We start from the raw sequence: 18972 nt of genomic DNA, 5'->3' as shown, positions 1-18972 counted from the left end.
AGCAATTAGGTCAGGGTTCTTTACTGTGTAACTCTTATTCTAAAAAAAAAAACTTTAAGGGGCAGTTTCAATTAGCAGTTGGGTTTACCAATTGACTGCTGCATCCCTACGCATTAAGTCTCAGAGGATGCACTTATCACAGATATTTCCTCGCAGCTCCTGTCAGAAACACTTAAGGTGCCTACACACGGAGATATTTTACCCGATCTGGCCGATTCCGGCGCATCTGAGCGACAGATCATGTAAAATATGCCGAAATCGTGAGTCCCTACTCACGATTGCGATGCGCATCCCCGCAGGTCGCACATTGCATCTTCAGATCTGTCGTGCTGTAGGGCAGATCTGACAATCTCAAGTCACGATGCACTGGATAGTTTAGGAGGCACGATAGATCGTTTGTCACATCGGCAGCTTTTTCAGACCAAATCGTGCCCACGACTGCCGGGAGCTCCCGGGGAGAGTTCAGGGAGAAATCGTACACATCGTGGGGTTGTGGGTACATCGCTATGTGTGTAGTGCTGCTAATTGGATACCAAAAGGTGCCTAAAGTAGCGCTGATAATTGATCGTGGCGAGGCTATCCTATTAGCCCCGTAGTGTCGCCCAACGCCGGCACTTATTGTGGCTATTTTTCAGGACCTGATGTGTACCGAAAAATAATCCACGATGAGTGCCGTTTTATCACCACCTAAATGGCGAAAACACACCCCTGATAAGCTTGCAGACCTATGTGATTTCGGGAGAATTATCGTATTATTTCGACCAAAATAATAGGATAGGGTGATAAAACATTGGCAAAAAACGGGTATAATCCCAATTTTTCGCCAATCGCAGCTATCCATTAGGGCCAATGTTCGGGGCTAATTGGATACCGCCCTTAATGCGTAATCTATGGGTAAACACCACTCCCAAAGAATAATCATTACATAGCATAATATGGTCAACATGTCTGTTTTCAGGTGAATTTCTCTAAAAGGCTCAATAATGGGTTACATATTGTGGGACGCGCATGTGGAGGTGTAAATGATGTGGGGCAGGCATGTGGAGGTGTAAATGATGTGGGACAGGCATGTGGAGGTGTAAATGATGTGGGGCAGGCATGTGGAGGTGTAAATGATGTGGGACAGGCATGTGGAGGTATAACTGATGTGGTGCAGGTATGTGAAGGTTTAAATGATGCGTGGATAGGGATGTGGAGGTGTAAATTATGTGGGACTGGTATGTTGAAGTGTAAATGATGTAGGACAGGTATGTGGAGGTGTAAATGATGTGGGACAGGCATGTGGAGGTGTAAATGATGTGGGACAGGCATGTGGAGGTGAAACTGATGGGGGACAGGTAGGTGGAGGTGTAAATGATGTGGGACAGGTAGGTGGAGGTGTAAATGATGTGGGACAGGTAGGTGGAGGTGTAAATGATGTGGGACAGGTAGGTGGAGGAGTAAATGATGTAGGACAGGTATGTGGAGGTGCAAATTATGTGGGACAGGTATGTGGAGGTGAAAATGATGTGGGACAGGCATGTGGAGGTGAAACTGATGGGGGACACCACCTAAATGGCGAAAACACACCCGTGATAAGCTTGCAGACCTATGTGATTTCGGGAGCATTATCGTATTATTTCGACCAAAATAATAGGATAGGGTGATAAAACATTGGCAAAAAACGGGTATAATCCCAATTTTTCGCCAATCGCAGCTATCCATTAGGGCTAATGTTCGGGGCTAATTGGATACCGCCCTTAGTGCGCAATCTATGGGTAAACACCCCTCCCAAAGAATAATCATTACATAGCATAATATGGTCAACATGTCTGTTTTCAGGTGAATTTCTCTAAAAGGCTCAATAATGGGTTACATGTTGTGGGACGGGCATGTGGAGGTGTAAATGATGTGGGACAGGCATGTGGAGGTGTAAATGATGTGGGACAGGCATGTGGAGGTGTAAATGATGTGGGACAGGTAGGTGGAGGAGTAAATGATGTGGGACAGGTATGTGGAGGTGTAAATGATGTGGGACAGGAATGTGGAGGTGTAGATGATGTGGGACAGGCATGTGAAGGTGTAAATGATGTGGGACAGGTATGTGGAGGTGTAGATGATGTGGGACAGGCATGTGGAGGTGTAAATGATGTGGGACAGGTAGGTGGAGGAGTAAATGATGTAGGACAGGTATGTGGAGGTGCAAATGATGTGGGACAGGTATGTGGAGGTGCAAATGATGTGGGACAGGAATGTGGAGGTGTAGATGATGTGGGACAGGCATGTGGAGGTGTAAATGATGTGGGACAGGTAGGTGGAGGTGTAAATGATGTGGGACAGGTATGTGGAAGTGTATTGTTGGGAGAGGTCCAGGGTTTGAGAACTTGGAGATTACTATACAAACATTTTTCTGTACCTGAAAATGCTGGAAAGACCAATGCTAAAAAAAACACTTGCTTTTTCAACCATTTAAAAAAAGTGCAAAAAAAGTCAGCCATTTTTGGGGGGTCCAGCATGGTTTCCCCACTTTTTCATGCACTTTCTTCCAGGTCACTAGAAAAGTTGCAGAACCTTTGCCAGTTGCCATTTGTAATTTATTCTCGCATTTCTCTCGGGCGCGCATTCACTGCAAGCTTCACGAAACAAACTTGCTTTTGCGAAGTCATTCCTAATTTAATTGACCCCTAAATTTTGGGGGCTGTTCTCCTTTAAGGCAAATGCCATGCTTGCACGAGTAAGTCACCCTACCAAACGCCTGGCTGTTTACCGAGAGTTGGAGGCTGGCATTACCTGCCTCTAATTTTGGCTGTTCCCTCCCAGCGGTCATAATGGATGTTATCATCATGTACTACTGTTTATATGATGAGCGGGGATGTATAGAATGAGGATATAAACACATTATCTGATACTTTCTCTCTCTGTTCTCCTTCTCTTTCCTGTGAAAATCTGGAAAAGCCTCTATGAGGTATCTGCAGAATACTTCTGGCTTCCTGGCAGCTGCCCGTATAATTGTGGTTTAGGAAAACCTATGGCTAAAACAAATCCAAATTCAGTTGCTCCGGTCTACAACAATGGCATTTTGTTTTCGTGCCATGCCAGGAAAGACAATATGAGGACCCACTTTATATATTTTATGTTTTTATACCCCCTCCCCTTTTAATCCATTTACATTTTGGCATTGAGATTGCAAACCTTAGCAGAAAAATATCTAGGATTACGTGGAAAGAAATCCAGAAAAAAGGCAAAAGATAATAGTTTATTATTTCATTCTGTCTTTTCTTCTTTCCTAAGTACAAAAGAATCTCAATGTATCACCCCGGATAATATAAATTTTATACTTTGCAGGAAACTAACTGCATGTTAAGATATTGGGGTTGTTAGTGACGTGTTCGTAACTGGTTGGGTGTGTAATACTGCCGGACGGAAGCCTGGCGGTTGAAATTCCAACGCCGGAATGCTGGCAGATGAAGACGCTGACAGGGGAGGTAAGTAGGCTATCGCTACCCCTCTTCCCCCACCCTAGCCCTCCCTTAGTGGTGCCTAACCCTAACTTCCCCCCCTAGTGCCTAACCCTAAACTTCCCCCAGGGGTGCCGAACTCTCCAAGGGGGGTGCCTAACCCCCCCCCCCCCCCCTGGTGGTGCCCAACCCTAACCCCCCTCGTACCCTAGCCTAACACTTCCGGGGGGAGAGGGAGGGGCCTAACCGTAAGTCCCACAGGGAGACCCTAACCCTAACACCCCCCCGCGTGGCTAATTGCTCCCGATGCCCGGCTTACTACGTTCGGTGTTCCGTGCGTCGGATTTTGGCGTGGAGCTAATGGTAAGCGTCCGTATTTAGATTCTTATCTTTAGTCCCATGCCGGGCTTTCAGTGTCGGGAAGTTGGCGGTCGGCATTTCGACTGCCAGCTTCCTGACTACATCCCGTTCGCAACAACGGAAGGGTTAATCTATACTAATATAATAAGAACGTTGCGTCTGTTTCTTCCAAGTTGGCGCAAAAAACTATTGAATCGATTTTCATGGAAAGTGCATCTTCTTGTAGAGGAAACTCTCCGTAATAACCTGCACTTTGTTTAATCTCCATCCGTCAAGTTAGAGCTGAGCAATAACAAAAACTATTGACATCATTGATGCAAGAGATAGGTGTGGCCCTATGCGCACGGCCGGTAAGGGGGGGGGGGGGGGGAGAGGTGCTCTGGGCCCGCGGTCACTTGAATATTATTGGCTACATACTGTAGCGGTATGTTACAGGGCACACAGTGACATTAGTGTAAGTGGTGGGTGAAGGCGTTGGTGCCACTAGTCTGTATAACGCTGCTGGTCACATGGGCCACTCCCACGCTCTTGCTCCTCTGAAGCAGGTTTCCATGTTAGGCGGGGCGTGCTTCTCAAACTGAAATGATAGTGACTGACCACTTGGCAGACTTGCTTTGCAAAAATAGACAGGGAGGCTTCAAACATAGGGGCGGGCCAGTGATGTCACTGCAGCTCAAATAACTGCAGACACAGATGTAGCAGTAGCTTCTGCGGTCTATCATTGAATAGGGAGGTAGTATTTGAATGTCAGCTTACCAGTGAATAATGTACTATTTTACTGTCATTTGCAATTTTTCAGATATGCCCAAGAGAAGCATTAGTTTACTTTTTGTCGTTCACTTGTGTCTGTTTCTACTAACCTCTAAATTATGCTCCGACGATTGTCTGAAATAAAATATTTCAGAGAGAGAAGAAAAAAAAAAGATACTAAGGGGTCAATTTACTAAGATGAGAGTTTTTAGAAATGGAGATGTTGCCCATAGCAACCAATCAGATCCTTCTTAACATTTAGCTAGAACCTTCTGAAAGATAATAGCTAGAATCTGATTGGTTGCTATGGGCAACATCTCCATTTCTAAAAACTCTCATCTTCGTAAATTTAATCCTAAGATTAAAAGAGACGGGAGAGAGATTTATGATACCTTTTATAGAGGACAAGTAGAGCTGTTGCCCGTAGCAACCAATCGTATTCTAGCTGTCATTTAGTACAGTCTTCAAAATGATAGCTTAAATATGATTGGTTGCTATTGGCAATAACTTCACTTGTCCTAAAGATTACTGACCCTGCGATTGCGAACTGATTATCTAGCAGTCTCTTGCTTTTATCTCCAAACCGTTGCTACGTGCTTAATATAGAGGCCCCATCAGTCCCGCCCCATTTAGAACAGGACGAAATTCGTATAAAGAGATAAACTGGTGGAGTTTGCACCAAGGATCCCCCAGAGGCCCGCTTACAAGAGCGTGTCCTGTATCTCCTATTGCTGTCCCCCTGTGCTTAATATCTTTTTGTGTGCAAATAGCTTAGTACTGTACTCCCATGAACTTTTGTATCTAAACGGCAGGTGTTTAGAACGTTGGATGGAATTGGCGAGTGTAGGAGGACATTGTGGTGGGTCGAAAGCTGTTGTAACCTAGGAAATGTTTTCATAATAAGTCCTGAATCCTCACCACGGTTGTAAGGAATGTCCGTGGCCCATACACGCGGATGCGATATTACTGCATGTGTGATTCAATATATAGGTATCTTAATGTGTGATGCCCACACAGAGGTTATTCCGGCATTCCCTGTGGGTGGTCTGGTCACCACATCTGCATGCTCTACAGCAACATGGTTCACCACTTCAGACGTATACAGAGGTCTAATGTATATCATTTCTGTCACCACACTGTAAAAAAAAATGTAGGATACATTGTCCAACAGAACATAAGATAACATCTGCAGGACTGCTAATTAACTCCTGCTTGGCAGCGTTCAGAACCTTGTCCCATGCGTTGTGCTCATCGCTAGCTCGTGTCTTGCTATCAATAGCTGAATGAACATTTGCTTTTCGTTTTTGGTTGACTTACTCTCTGTTTTTTTTACTACTGATCACTGTATGTAGTGGTACATTTATAAGCCAAGGAGTAGGCTTATGAAGTTTGCCAACATCTTGGCTAGTTTTCATTGCTTGTACGTTTTAAGCTTCCTGTTGTCTCCACACAGCAGAAGCGGCCATTTTGTGGACTGAAGGGAATTCAGTGACGTCACTAACTGCTAATTAATCAGTAGGCTGCATCCTCATGGACATTCGGCCCACACCAAAATGGCTGCCTACACTCTGAGTAGGCGAAGGGCGATCTATAATCGGAATAGAACGTGATCTGGAAAAACATTTATTGCTTATTTTAGATGTTTTTGTTTTGTTTTTGACGTAGAATATTTTTAATTTTTTTTTTACAGCCACATTTTCACTAATCCGCAATAGCATAGACCAGATGTTCCCGAACTCCCGTCATCCATGTATTAAGGATATCGATGCTTGCGCACAGGTGACTTAATCAGTACCTCACTCCATATGATTTAATCATCTGGACTCGGGCATGGATATCCTTAAAACATGGACTGTAATAGCGGCGTTTAGGAAACTCTTGGCTTAGATTTTATACCTCTATCTCCAGATTTTCAGACACTGTGCTCCACCCTTACGTGGTAATTCTGTTTTGCTGGGCTACCCTCTGCTTGGTATCAGGGTGGGTGGGCAGGGGGATTGTCTTTATTTGGGACCCTATTTGAAAGATTCCAAACATAACAGTACATGACCTCAACGATGGTAAAAGCTGGTAAACGGGAATGGAACCCTTAGATCGCTCATCCCTTACCCACTTGCAATTGCCTTTGACAGTGTTTTGTGGCTTCTCCTTAGTGCCAAGTGAAGGTGTCAACGGATTGCCTCTATAGCTGTCATCACCAGCAAACCCCCCCCCCCCTTCCACCACTCCATCCACTATGGCAGATTTCCACTGCATAGCAAACCACGATAGTGAAGTGGCATTTTCCCTAATGCCAGTGGGTAACAGCTGCCCATTATAACTTATTGTTTTTCATCAAAAATAATGAAAACTGCAGTTACCAGCACTGCATAGTCCTTCTGTAAGAAACAACATTACTGGGATCTTTCTTTATTTTTCTCCTGTTTATCTTCTTTTATTGGAGACCAATAAGTTTGTCGTTTACATTAGTACATCGCTGGGGTGGAAAGCAGTGACGTGGCATTTTCCTTTTGCGTAATCTGTTGATAAATGTGGATTATAATACGTAATAATCTAGTAACGCAGCACCTGCTGATTGAGTGGGCATCGTAAGCCTGTAAGAAACCTGACCGACTAGAACACAACTTGTTGTGAAGTCACAACCTCCGTTTTGGCCACAGAGAAAGAACACGAGAGAAAAGAAAACAACCCTCTTGCCATTGCCAGATTATGCGTGGTATTTGTGTGATGTGGACAGCAATTCACTAGAGCCTTTATGAGGCCACCAATTGACTTTCAAACCCAACCACAAGCTGGGCTGAAAGTCCATAGTGCACAGCGTTAGTTAGCTATTCATTAAACTTCATTTTCATCCTCCAATTGACTTTATTACAAGACAAAACCAGAGGGGGTGGAACTAGGAGGGAGCAATGTCTTTTGATTAACTCACGATAAACACAAAATCAGATCCAAATCATTTGTACTGTATTCCCAACCGTCCCCCGAGACACTCCGCTACAGTCGTGGTTCTATTCTTAGGGATAAGTGGAAACGTCCCACACTCATTTACATAGACAAGTCAGGCTTGAGTATTGTAATGTGTGGCTTTTTCCTTGCCAGTGTATTCCTGACATCTGTACAATACAGTTTCAATGGCAAGCCTTATTGTGCTTGGCACACTGTACCAACGCAGCTGGGTGCCCAGCTATTTAAAAGCGGGTGGCGGGTTGGGGGGGGCGATAATTTTTTAGAAATGTTCAGGCACAGCAAACATAAAATGAGGGATTTAGTACAGAATAACCATTGTTGTATTTTTGTAAACAGTTTGCACTGATGAGACCAAATGAGGTTGAAACAGCTGTGGCCAAATTGCTAATAACTGGCAATTGTGAATACATACAGTAGTTGGCTCAGATATACATAAAGGATTGGTTTGCATGAATATATAAATATATGGGGTGTTAAGTTAAAGGCCCCCATACATCAGAGATGGATTGCAGCAATCGTGCAATTTGCAATCGATTGTGTATAAAAATCTGCAATGTATGGGCTTCACAGATCGCAGATTGCAACCAAAAAGTGATTGGAATTGTTTAATCAGATTGTCCAACATGTTGGATTTCACAGATGGATTGGGGCTGTAGATTGCTAGTGTATGGACATGATCAGCAGATTTGCAGACCGTTTCTACCAAAATTATGGGCCTTTCAAGATTGCCAGATCTGTGTTTGCTGCAATCGATCTGCAAATCACTGAAAAAGATCTGTAATGTATGGGCGCAGATTGCTCGATTGGGAAATCCTAAGATCGGGAAATAAATCTTCAAATTGTTCAATTGTGATTTTCAGATTGCTGATGTATGGAGGCCTTTAGTATATAAGGTAAGATTGTTTTGTATTCATTTTATTATCCTGCAGACAGTAAATAAGTGATACATTGTTCATAGCCGCTGATGACCATTCGGTGCTATTATCATGACTGCACGCTGTCTATGAAGTCTGATAAGTATCCCAGTTGCTTATGCACATTGCACTGTGTTATGTGACTAGTGGCTTTTTGCTGATGTTGCTCAAATACTGATAATACAATTTTTTTTCACCTGCCACTTGGTGTGCTGGTGTTTTCTGTAACTACAGGAATGCTATACAAGTCCAGTATAACCAAGCACCCACTTGTTGTTTGAAAAAAAAATAAAAAATCTATATAATCTCGGTACATAGGACCAACACCCCGGTTAAAGGCAATTGTAAAGTTCCCAGGTGCCTTCCTCTATGGTAGATACTTGTATTAGCAGTACATGTTGGTAATTGCTCAATCACTTCAGAAATATCACTCCGGTGCATGAAAGTGTGGGGTTATCCTATGCAAGAAACAGCAAAGGGGCGTCCCCCAGCTCTCAGAATGATATCAGCAATATGATTTGAAAAACTACATGGTGGTGTGTAATTCAAAGAATCCAGGCCACGTCACGGCGTCTCTGTTTACTGGAGGTCCCGTAATACTTATTATTAAAAAGAATAGGCAGCACTCCAGGTTTTCTTTCGGTGAAAGGTTCTATCCCAAGTTCTTTTTTAAAGGTGACAAGTAAGTTGTAACAACTCTTACCGTGAATAGGTGAAGTACTCCACGCCCAGTCCTGACTGCTACACATGAGGTGCGCGGGGGATGACGTGTCATTACCCACAGTACGTGCTGGTTACCCAGTCAACCAGCCACTTCATGTGGCCAGTCACGCCCCCTGGAGACAAATACAAAAAAAAACCCCCAGTGACATGGCTTACTTGTGTACCACCACCCAGGGGATCTATGTAAACTAAAAGCAGGTTGCATGTTACACACAGTCTGCCAAATATCAAGATAATGTGAGACGCTAGCTGCTACAGTCATGATAAAAGTTTAACACACTAAGGATACTTTATGACTATAGCAGCCAATCAGATTCTAGCTATTATGTTATACAATACTTGAATACATGATAGCTATAATCTGATTGGTTGCTATGGGTGACTTGTCCTCTTTTGAATGGTCGATCACTCTCCCCACTAAATCTCATACGCTTATCAGATGCTTTTTAGAAGAATATAAAAAAAAAAGAGACAACCTCGCCGGTAAAGGTCTCTGACATTGTCAGATGAAAGTTCTGCTAGCTGACAAACCCACAGAGACAGCAAGCCTCGGCAGTGGCGTTTTAGGTCTGCGGTTTTGCAGGCCGGTATAAGTAATGTTCATACATTACTCAGTATGCGAATATTTTTCTATTTGCATTTTAAGAATTAGCCACTTCCCTCTGCATTGTCACACAGCACACAGTAAGTCATTGATGCCGCTGAGATCTTCCCTCCGGAGAGGTCAGATAATAGCCGGCTGGGGGTCTCCTCCTGCCTCTTTGTGCACATGAGAGATTGTCCCCTTGAATTGTTGATAGGTATTAGTTACGGATACATTCGCAAACTTCATCCCTTTCAAGCTTTCATTTCATGTGAACAGATAAGGACTCAGGCAAGCAACAGAAAAAGCATTCACTTCTTTGTCAAGTGGAGGGTTGGGGCTGAATACAGCCCAGTGTATAATATTGAAGCTAAACTCGTTGTAATCCACTTGTTGTGGAACTTCAGTAACTGAAAATCCCCCTGGCAGTGAGAACCCTGTACAAGCCATTTGTTCTCCGCTTGCAAATTCATTGGAGGAGAGTCACAAGTTACAAAGGGTGAGTGCCGGCTATGTTCTCTCAATCACAACTCATTGACCAGAGCCACGCTAAGTGTGCCAATCCGCTGAGAAGCCCCTTCACTGGCGACAATGACACATTAATGTGTGTGAAGATACAAGGGCTGGATGGTGTTGAAGAAGAAAAGCTATTCTCAATGGGCTTCTCTTCTCAGTGTCTGTGACTCATTCATAATGCATTATCACCTACAGAGTAGTCGGATGGTCTGTGGCAATTACACCTCACGTTATACAATCTGCAAGCGATATTGCTATATCTAAATTGTTTCATAGCAAATAACATCCATAAAACCAGCATATATTCCTATAGAACCCTTGGTGCGTCATAAAAATAACCTACACGTACAATTGGACATCAGAATAGTATTTTCAGTCACCATAGCTGGCTGTCCTGTGGGCAGAGCAACTTTATATATACTGCACTCAGCAGTAGTTCTTAATATTATTATACTTAACTCTGGGGAGTGGGGATATTATACTTCATATAATACACAACCTGCTATAAATTATAATGGATGTTAGCGCAGAGGGGTTTCTCCATTTAAAGACAGGTGACGCTCTTTTTTTTTTTTTAATGAGTCCGTCAGAGAATATCCAAGGTGACTTCTAGTAGCCATGATAATGATATAATAATTAACAATTACTTAAATAGAACCAGTATATTCCGTTGCGCATTACAATCGGGAATTGCAGAATGACATCAGAACGCACAAATGATAATCATGACATCAGAACGCACAAATGATAATCATGACATCAGAACTCACAAATGATACTCATGACATCAGAACTCTCAAATGATACTCATGACATCAGAACTCACAAACGATACTCGTGACATCAGAACGCACAAATGATACTCGTGATATCAGAACTCACAAATGATACTCGTGATATCAGAACGCACAAACGATACTCATGACATCAGAACGCACAAATGATACTCGTGATATCAGAACTCACAAATGATACTCATGACATCAGAACTCACGAATGATACTCATGACATCAGAATGCACAAATGATACTCGTGATATCAGAACTCAAATGATACTCGTGACATCAGAACTCACAAATGATACTCGTGACATCAGAACTCACAAATGATACTCGTGACATCAGAACTCTCAAATGATACTCGTGGCATCAGAACTCTCAAATGATACTCGTGACATCAGAACTTACCGTGTACAGGAATGCTTAAGTATATAGCATAATGAGCATTTGATACTGATATGAGGCCAATTTACTCTTGATTATATTGTAAGTAGCTCATAGTCATAGCTCATAGTCAGGTTACAGTTGTAAAGTACTCACATTATAATTTGAGAGAGGACATTGTCACTTCTATTCCATTGCAATGCATTTATAACCTATAGACAGTCAGTTATGTCAATTTTTTTCAGCATTGCCCACACCTTATAAAGCCATAGCCACTGCACATTCACTTTACCGTCCCTGTAGACCTCTGCATCATTTAGTTTTCAGAAGTGACACTTCCTCTTTAAAAGTCAATTTCATGAAACTATTGCAACAAAAAAAAATAGTTTAACCACAGTGTTCACTGAAGACATAGGACACATCACACAATGTGCCAGTTCTTAGGAAACGTTGGGAGTCCATACCACACGATAACAGTAGGCACGGCTCCGAAGTGAGGAAAATATTCATCTTTTTAAGAAAAAGGCTTATCCAACAATAACAAAATAAATAGACAAAATAATTAGAGGGAGAGGAAAATGTTCAGGCAGTATTTTTAGATCTTTGTTCTTCCACTATGTATATCAAATTTATCTACCGGCTCCAAGCAAACCAGAAATTAAAAGGGAAACACTCTCTGCCCCCTATTGATCCCTTTGTCTGTTTCAAACCTCATTAGGGTAAACGGCATTGAATGTTTTTAAAAGAGGGCTTGCGGGTGTTTGTGTGTGTGGGGGGGGGGGTCAGTGCCATTTTAAAAACGACTACTATTGTATTTGTTACTTGGCCTGGTCTGATTTTGCTAACTCCGTAAAATGATTAAGAGCGTGGTTCTCCCAAATCTTAGACTACATTTGTTTTCTGGACCATAGATGTGACAAGGGCAGATTCTCCCGGCTCCAGAAAGGACCACTGTTAGCCCATATTTTGTTGCTGCATTATTTATTTATGGCGCTCCTTCATTTTTCTCTGCCTTGTTTTCATTCCAGCATCTTTGTAAAAGGGAATTCCTTAATTGCAGTTTATTAAAGCGCTTTTTTCAGGTAATATTGATTATTTGGCCTTTGTTCTCATAATTTAGCCAACAAATAGTAATTATCGCATCGGCTTTAGCGTTGAGCACGATTGCCTGATGGATCATTCAATATTGGGGGCGGGGATGCGGGGAGGACTGGAAACTGTGCTAGGCTAGAACCATAGGTAAGAGCCAGGTACAATATGTGATCTGATCACCTTTTTAAAAAGACGAACATGAAGGCACAATAATTTCCCTCCTCCCTGTTACCAGAATGGAAAGCCCGACGCGTTTGACCACCCGACTTTTTGTCAGTTTAGACATTTGGTACTAGAGACGCATAGAGACATGTAATGAGTCAAGCATTGACCAATCATTGCAATCATGACAAGTCATGCTTATCATGCATGGAAAGTACCGACCAATCAATATTTTCTACACATGTCTTGCTGATCATCTATGGAAAACACTGACCAATTAATGGCCTTGACAGATCATGGGCATACCATAGAGCATGAACAGATCTATGGTATGGACAATGCTGTGTCAGATTTCACCAGGAATATGAACACTAACGATAACCAGGATAGGGGCTTAGTATGTCTTGCAGGGCAGCAATGCAAATCGTGCAACTGGCTTACTAGAACATAGCCCGGCGTATCAAGATCGAACTTTGGGTCTGATTCAGAGCCGCTCGCACGATGTGTATGCAAATTGCGTAGGCAGTGCTATCGCACAGCAATGCATTAGCACGCCCAGTATTTCTTAGAGAGCGATCACATAGTGTATGCTGACACCGACCAGTCTGTCTTAAGATGCCCACTTGTGCACGGCATGTCCAGGAAGTGTATGCAACCATCGGGTAACATCGGATGCTATCGCAGAGCTTGAGGTTGACCATACCTTGCCGCAAGCACTGCGAGCACTTCAGTATAAGAACAAGCCAGGTGACGTGTACTATGAGGCTGTCTTATAATTATGCACAGCTGTAAAATGCCATTGAGATGCTCAGGCACCCCTGCGTTTGCACATCCACTCCCCCGTTTTTAATGACCAGCCCCTGTTACCACCTACATAACGGCTTCCCCTGTCACTCACTCTGCTGGGCTGTCTATGCGCAGCGAGCGAATGCATTGTGAACTTTTGCTAAGGTATGCGCACACGCACAATGCACACACACTGCGTCCCATCGGCAGGGTCTGAATCAGGCCCTTTGTTTCTGTTAAACTAACAAGTAAATGTGCTGTAATATATAGTGCTGTTTTAGTGATCAGTCCTCCTACATTATATATAATCAGTGCTCTCTGACTGAGCCAGTAGAACAATTTTACCTGACACTTTATCGGTCTATAAGTATGAGCGGAATTGCCACCCTCAGATGGTGCTTGCCATTCATAACACATGCTCTGATTTTCCAGGTTACGGATGTGCAGATATCCTACAATTTATTCCACTCCTTTCCCTCAGCTGTATATATATATATATATATATATATATATATATATATATATATATATATATAAAAATAATAAAAAGATTGGTAGGTGGCAGCTTCCACCCACATTCCACAAAAACCAGAATAGTTTTGATATATTCATATTACTATTGAGGCAGTAGAGCTTTGCCGAAACGAAAAGGACTTCTTTTAGCGAAGACGTGGAAATGATGTCTACGATGATATGAAAATAATGCAGCTTCGGTAGTTCGCTGAAAACATATTTTTGTAGACTTGTCGCTGTCAATTATAGTACATGATAAACTACCTCTCTCTCATGCTAGCCAACTTTTACTGACTACTCTGGTAGTTCACAGAAATGTGCTTTGCATTTTAGGTTTGGGAAGGCAATTTGAAATGTTAGTAATGATCAGCAGATATCTGTTGGATATGTAGCTGGGTATTCCCATTCCTTACAGCACTCTGATTGGTGATTGCTGTATATGTCACACTATGCTTCTACCTGCAGTTACAGAATTAGCAGCACCATGACTGACAAGTGATTGCTATATATTCCACGTTGTGCTGCTTCTTGCAGTCACTGTATCGGCAACACAGTAACTAATATATGATTGGTGTATAATGTGCCACACTGCTTCCTCTTTCAGGCACTGTATCAGCGAGGCTTTGGCTGACAGGTGATTGGTGTATGTGTTACACTGTGCTTACTCCTGTAGTCACCATATTAGCAGTGCAGTGAATCGCAAGTGATTGATGTATGTGTTTCACTGGCGCTTCCTCCTGCAGTCACTGTATCAACAGTGCAGAGTATCACAAGTGATTGGTGTATGAGTCACACTGGCACTTCCTCCTGCAGTCGCTATATCAACAGCACAGTGAGTGACAGGTGATTGCTGTATGTGTCACAGTGGCGCTTCCTCCTGCAGTTACTGTTTCAGCAGCACAGTACATGACAGGCGATTGGTTTTGTGTGTAACACTGGTGTTTCCTCCTACAGTCACCTTATATCAGCAGCACAGTGACTGACAGGTGGTTGGTGTATGCGTCACACTGGTGCTTTCTCCTGTAGTCACCTTATATCAGCAGTGCAGCGAATGACAGGTGATTGGTCACACTGGTGCTTCCTCCTGCAGTCACCTTATATCAGCAGCACAGTGACTGACAGGTGATTGGTGTATGTGTCACACTGGTGCTTTCTCCTGTAGTCACCTTATATCAGCAGTGCAGCGAATGACAGGTGATTGGTCACACTGGTGCTTCCTCCTGCAGTCACCTTATATCAGCAGCGCAGTGACTGACAGGTGGTTGGTGTATGTGTCACGCTGGTGTTTCCTCCTGCGGTCACTGTATCAGCGGCACAATGGATGACTGGTGATTGTTTGTTACACACTGTGCTTCCTCTTGCAATCAATGAATTTTAAACCGTATGAGAATAGAACTGGGTAGGGAGGAAGATATGTACTTCGGCCAGGAGGCATGGTGAGAACCTAATCTCTGATTTACCTCCATATTGTGTTGCCTGAGGCAAAGTTTTGATGCTGTCCTACATTTGCCGCTGGGTGTGCATTTTACAAAAACGTAAATCTACCTCCACAAATAATTTGTTTCCCTGATAAAAAAAAAATTGTAAAAATTTGATTTGTTAAAAGCTTGTTGGATATACAGATGATTCAGGGGCTGTCTGTCGCCGAGAGCTTTAATGAGTTGAGAACTCAGACAACTCACTTTTTAATTTTTATAAACATTTAATCCTTAAACAATTCTGAACTTCTTGCCGCAGAAAAAGCACAGCTCCTTGCTAGCGAAAGCCCGTGGCTCACTCCAACTAGGGATGCATTGTTTCAACACGTTGCTATTTGTTCACATTTCAGTAAAAGAATGGTTGAAATCTTAATTATACATTATATTTTTACCCTTAGGTGCGTTTCATTTTTTTTTTTTTTTAAAGGGGGGAGCCAGTGATGATTTAAATTCATCTCCTAACATTTGCAGGTAACGTCCTGTTTCCATTTGCTGTTTGAAGAATACTAGAACCTAAATCAGAACTTTCCATTGCAGTTTCCTAGAAGGTAATGGGTAATAATTTAGCAGTTTGGCTGCCCTCCATCATGTTTACTGTGACATCATTGCACATTCCCAACATTTTACAAAAGCTACAGTTGAAGCCTAAATCTGGGTACACACTATGCGCGATACAATGTACCGATACATCACGTGCACCATACACACTGTACAATGGTGTGATGTGTCGGTACAGATAATAGTACCCACCAAATCCCGCCCTCCCAAATTTTGCTGCATCTTTCTACTGCCGATTCTCTGACATTGCCGCGCGTCGCCAACACTTCCAAATGCAGGCTAAACTGTTTTACATTCCGTCCACATGTACAGATGTGTCCACACACATCTAGTCCCCTTGCTCGTTAAACAGCCCTTCTAGTTGCGCTATGTCGTGGCGTTACTCTGTAGCGCCAAATGCATTTTCGTGCAACTTTTTACCTTCCAATGAGTGACAGCACAGCTGTGCAAATAGAACGCACAAGCAGCTTCTGCTGATTAAAATGATATGCAGCATGCCTATGTGCTCTGTGTGTGACTGCGGGTGTATCTGCATGTGAAATGATAAGTTAGTGTCACAGCAGCTGACACTGTAACGTAGCATTTCGCATGCACATACACCCGCAGTCACACACAGAACATAGGTATGGTGCATATCATTTTAATCAGCAGAAGCTTCTTATGCGTTCTGTCCGCACAGCTGTGCGAATAAGATACACTAGTAGGTAAAACATTGCACGGAAAGACGTTCTGCACTGCCGAGTCACACAGCACGCACACGTTATGTGTAGCGTGACTCGTAGCGCAGGGAGGATAGATGTATGTGGATACATCTGTATGCAGCTGGAGCTGTATTATCCAAGAATTGTTTAGACACAGAAGATCAAACAACACACATCCAATAAGGAAAAAATAAATCACTGGTTTGGTTGTTCTTTTAAATAGTTTTTACATTTCAAAGTTATTATTTATTATGTGATTTGTGATTGAATAGCTTGTTATTATGCAAAAGAAAATCAAATACATGGTCATTATACTGTACATCAGTGGTTTTGCAAATAAGCATTACATTGCTTTTTTATTTCAATTTTAGAAAAAAAAACAACATATTTTACTTATCCTATTTATTTTGCTATATTGTATTTTGATTTATATTTGTTCTATAATAATTCTTTATTTTTGCCCTGTGCTGATGGAGATGTTTATGTTGGAGTGCGTATCTTCATTTGTAGATGATGTTCTGTGTAATTTTTTTTTTTGTATTTGTTTATGTAACTTTTATATTGTAATTTTTTATGCATATATTTTAATGAGCTAAAAATGTTGGTGAAGCCAGAACTTGGGAACTATTAACAGCTGGAAAATAATATCTTCCAGCCACCACTCTATGGGGTCACTTAGGGCTGATGTAGGGTTACTATCCAATGCGATCTCCAGGCAACGATTAGTGCACACAAATCCCATACATACAGTGGGCTTGTATAATACATTTTCCTGCATACCGCTATAGGGCTCAGAGGTAAAATACACACTGTAAGGGGCAATGTAGGGTGCCTTTTGTTGGCATTCAAACGCCATCACCACCATTGTTTCTAGTTAAATTGACCCCTAAGCAACTATGGGCCTGATTTAGAGATGGACGATATTGCACAGCTGCCAGGAAGCAACCATGCAATACCGTCCAACTCATGCAGATGCAGCAGGAGGTGTCTGTAGACTCTGCCTCGGATCACCGATGGTCACTCCTTTGGCCAGACTGCGTAAGCTGAGACTAATGCTGGGTACACATTAGACGATATGTATCCAGTGATGCAACAGGCGCCCACCCCCCACCTCCTAGCAACATATCAGGCGGCCGGTACGAATTGGACGATCCGGGTGACCGCCTGATATTTTGGCCCCTGCCGCAACCCGCTGCATGGGGTAGTCAGTCGCTTCGTCAGGTTAAGTTGCATGTAGGGATGACCTGACGATGCAGCCGACGACCAAACGGGAGCGCAACATAGTGGGTACACACTAGACGATTTTGACGATGTGTCGTTCTGATCAGTTGGAATTGGGCATATATCGTCAGAGAAATCGTCTGTATACTCAGCTTTATTCAGTTAATGGCAGCTTACAAGGCCAGGAAATCTGTGTCCACCAATGCAAACCCTGGCCTCATCCCTCCCGGAAAACTGTTACACTGGCCTGGGACGCCCCCGAAGTACACATCCTACGTAATGCGCCGTCCTCCCACAATCATGAATCATGTTCTAAGTCTGCAACACTCCAACAGTGTCTAAATATATTCTTTTACAAAAACCTCTCATGTATTTTCTTTATTCAGTTACTGAAAAAGGTTATTTCCCAATAGTGTGCTTACTTCCTATTGGGTGGGAGGGGGAGCAAGCAGGTGGCCTATGTGTATTCACTTCTCTCTTTATGTTCCTTAACCATGGCAACTTAAGTTCTAAACCAGTGGGCGGTTTACGCCATCAGGAACCTCACGGAACAGAATGAAAAGAATCAGGAGCTGATTGCCAGCATGGAGCGCCAGGGCCTGGCGGACACCTCGCAGCTGGAGAGTATGGGACTGCACGTCGAGGAACGAGATTCCAAATTGATACTGAAATCCGTCAAGAAAACGTGAATTATACGAAGATAAGACAGACACCTTCTTTTGTGACTGTGGACATTAATAAATTACGATATTAGTTCCCAGCTTGGATGATTTTGATGGTAGTGGATCATAGGGAAGCCCTGAAATTAATCAAACTAAAAGTAATATATTTTTGCTAAACGCATGTTGCTTCTTAGCAAACTGGCTTTATCTCGCTATTTATTCTGCAATGGAACGATGACCGGGTGACCGGTGAGTACCTTTTAATCCCCAGTGTGAATAAATTACAATTCTAAAGGGGCCTATCCATTAGCAGATGTATTTCTGAGCGATGAAAGACAAAAGATATCCCTTGAAAATTCTGGTGGCTGTGCTGAACGATATCTGT

At 42.7% G+C, this 18972-nt stretch overlaps 1 protein-coding gene across 1 annotated transcript in view; it reads left to right on the top strand.

Annotated features, from left to right (window-relative positions):
• The window catches only part of ATXN10 (ataxin 10), a 132335-nt gene extending 113650 nt beyond the window's left edge, over positions 1-18685 (top strand). The window contains exon 11 of the mRNA XM_088478372.1: positions 18433-18685. Within this exon, the coding sequence (XP_088334498.1) occupies positions 18433-18614 (182 nt within the window). The 3' untranslated portion in view covers positions 18615-18685. The remainder of the gene's footprint in view (positions 1-18432) is intronic.
• The last annotated feature ends 287 nt before the right edge of the window (positions 18686-18972 follow it).

The sequence above is a fragment of the Taudactylus pleione genome, unplaced genomic scaffold, assembly GCF_031769625.1.
Source record: "Taudactylus pleione unplaced genomic scaffold, aTauple2 ptg000212l, whole genome shotgun sequence".
NCBI lineage: Eukaryota > Metazoa > Chordata > Amphibia > Anura > Myobatrachidae > Taudactylus > Taudactylus pleione.
The sequence above is the reverse complement of the archived record's forward strand: the minus strand, read 5'-3'. Positions and strand labels throughout refer to the sequence as shown.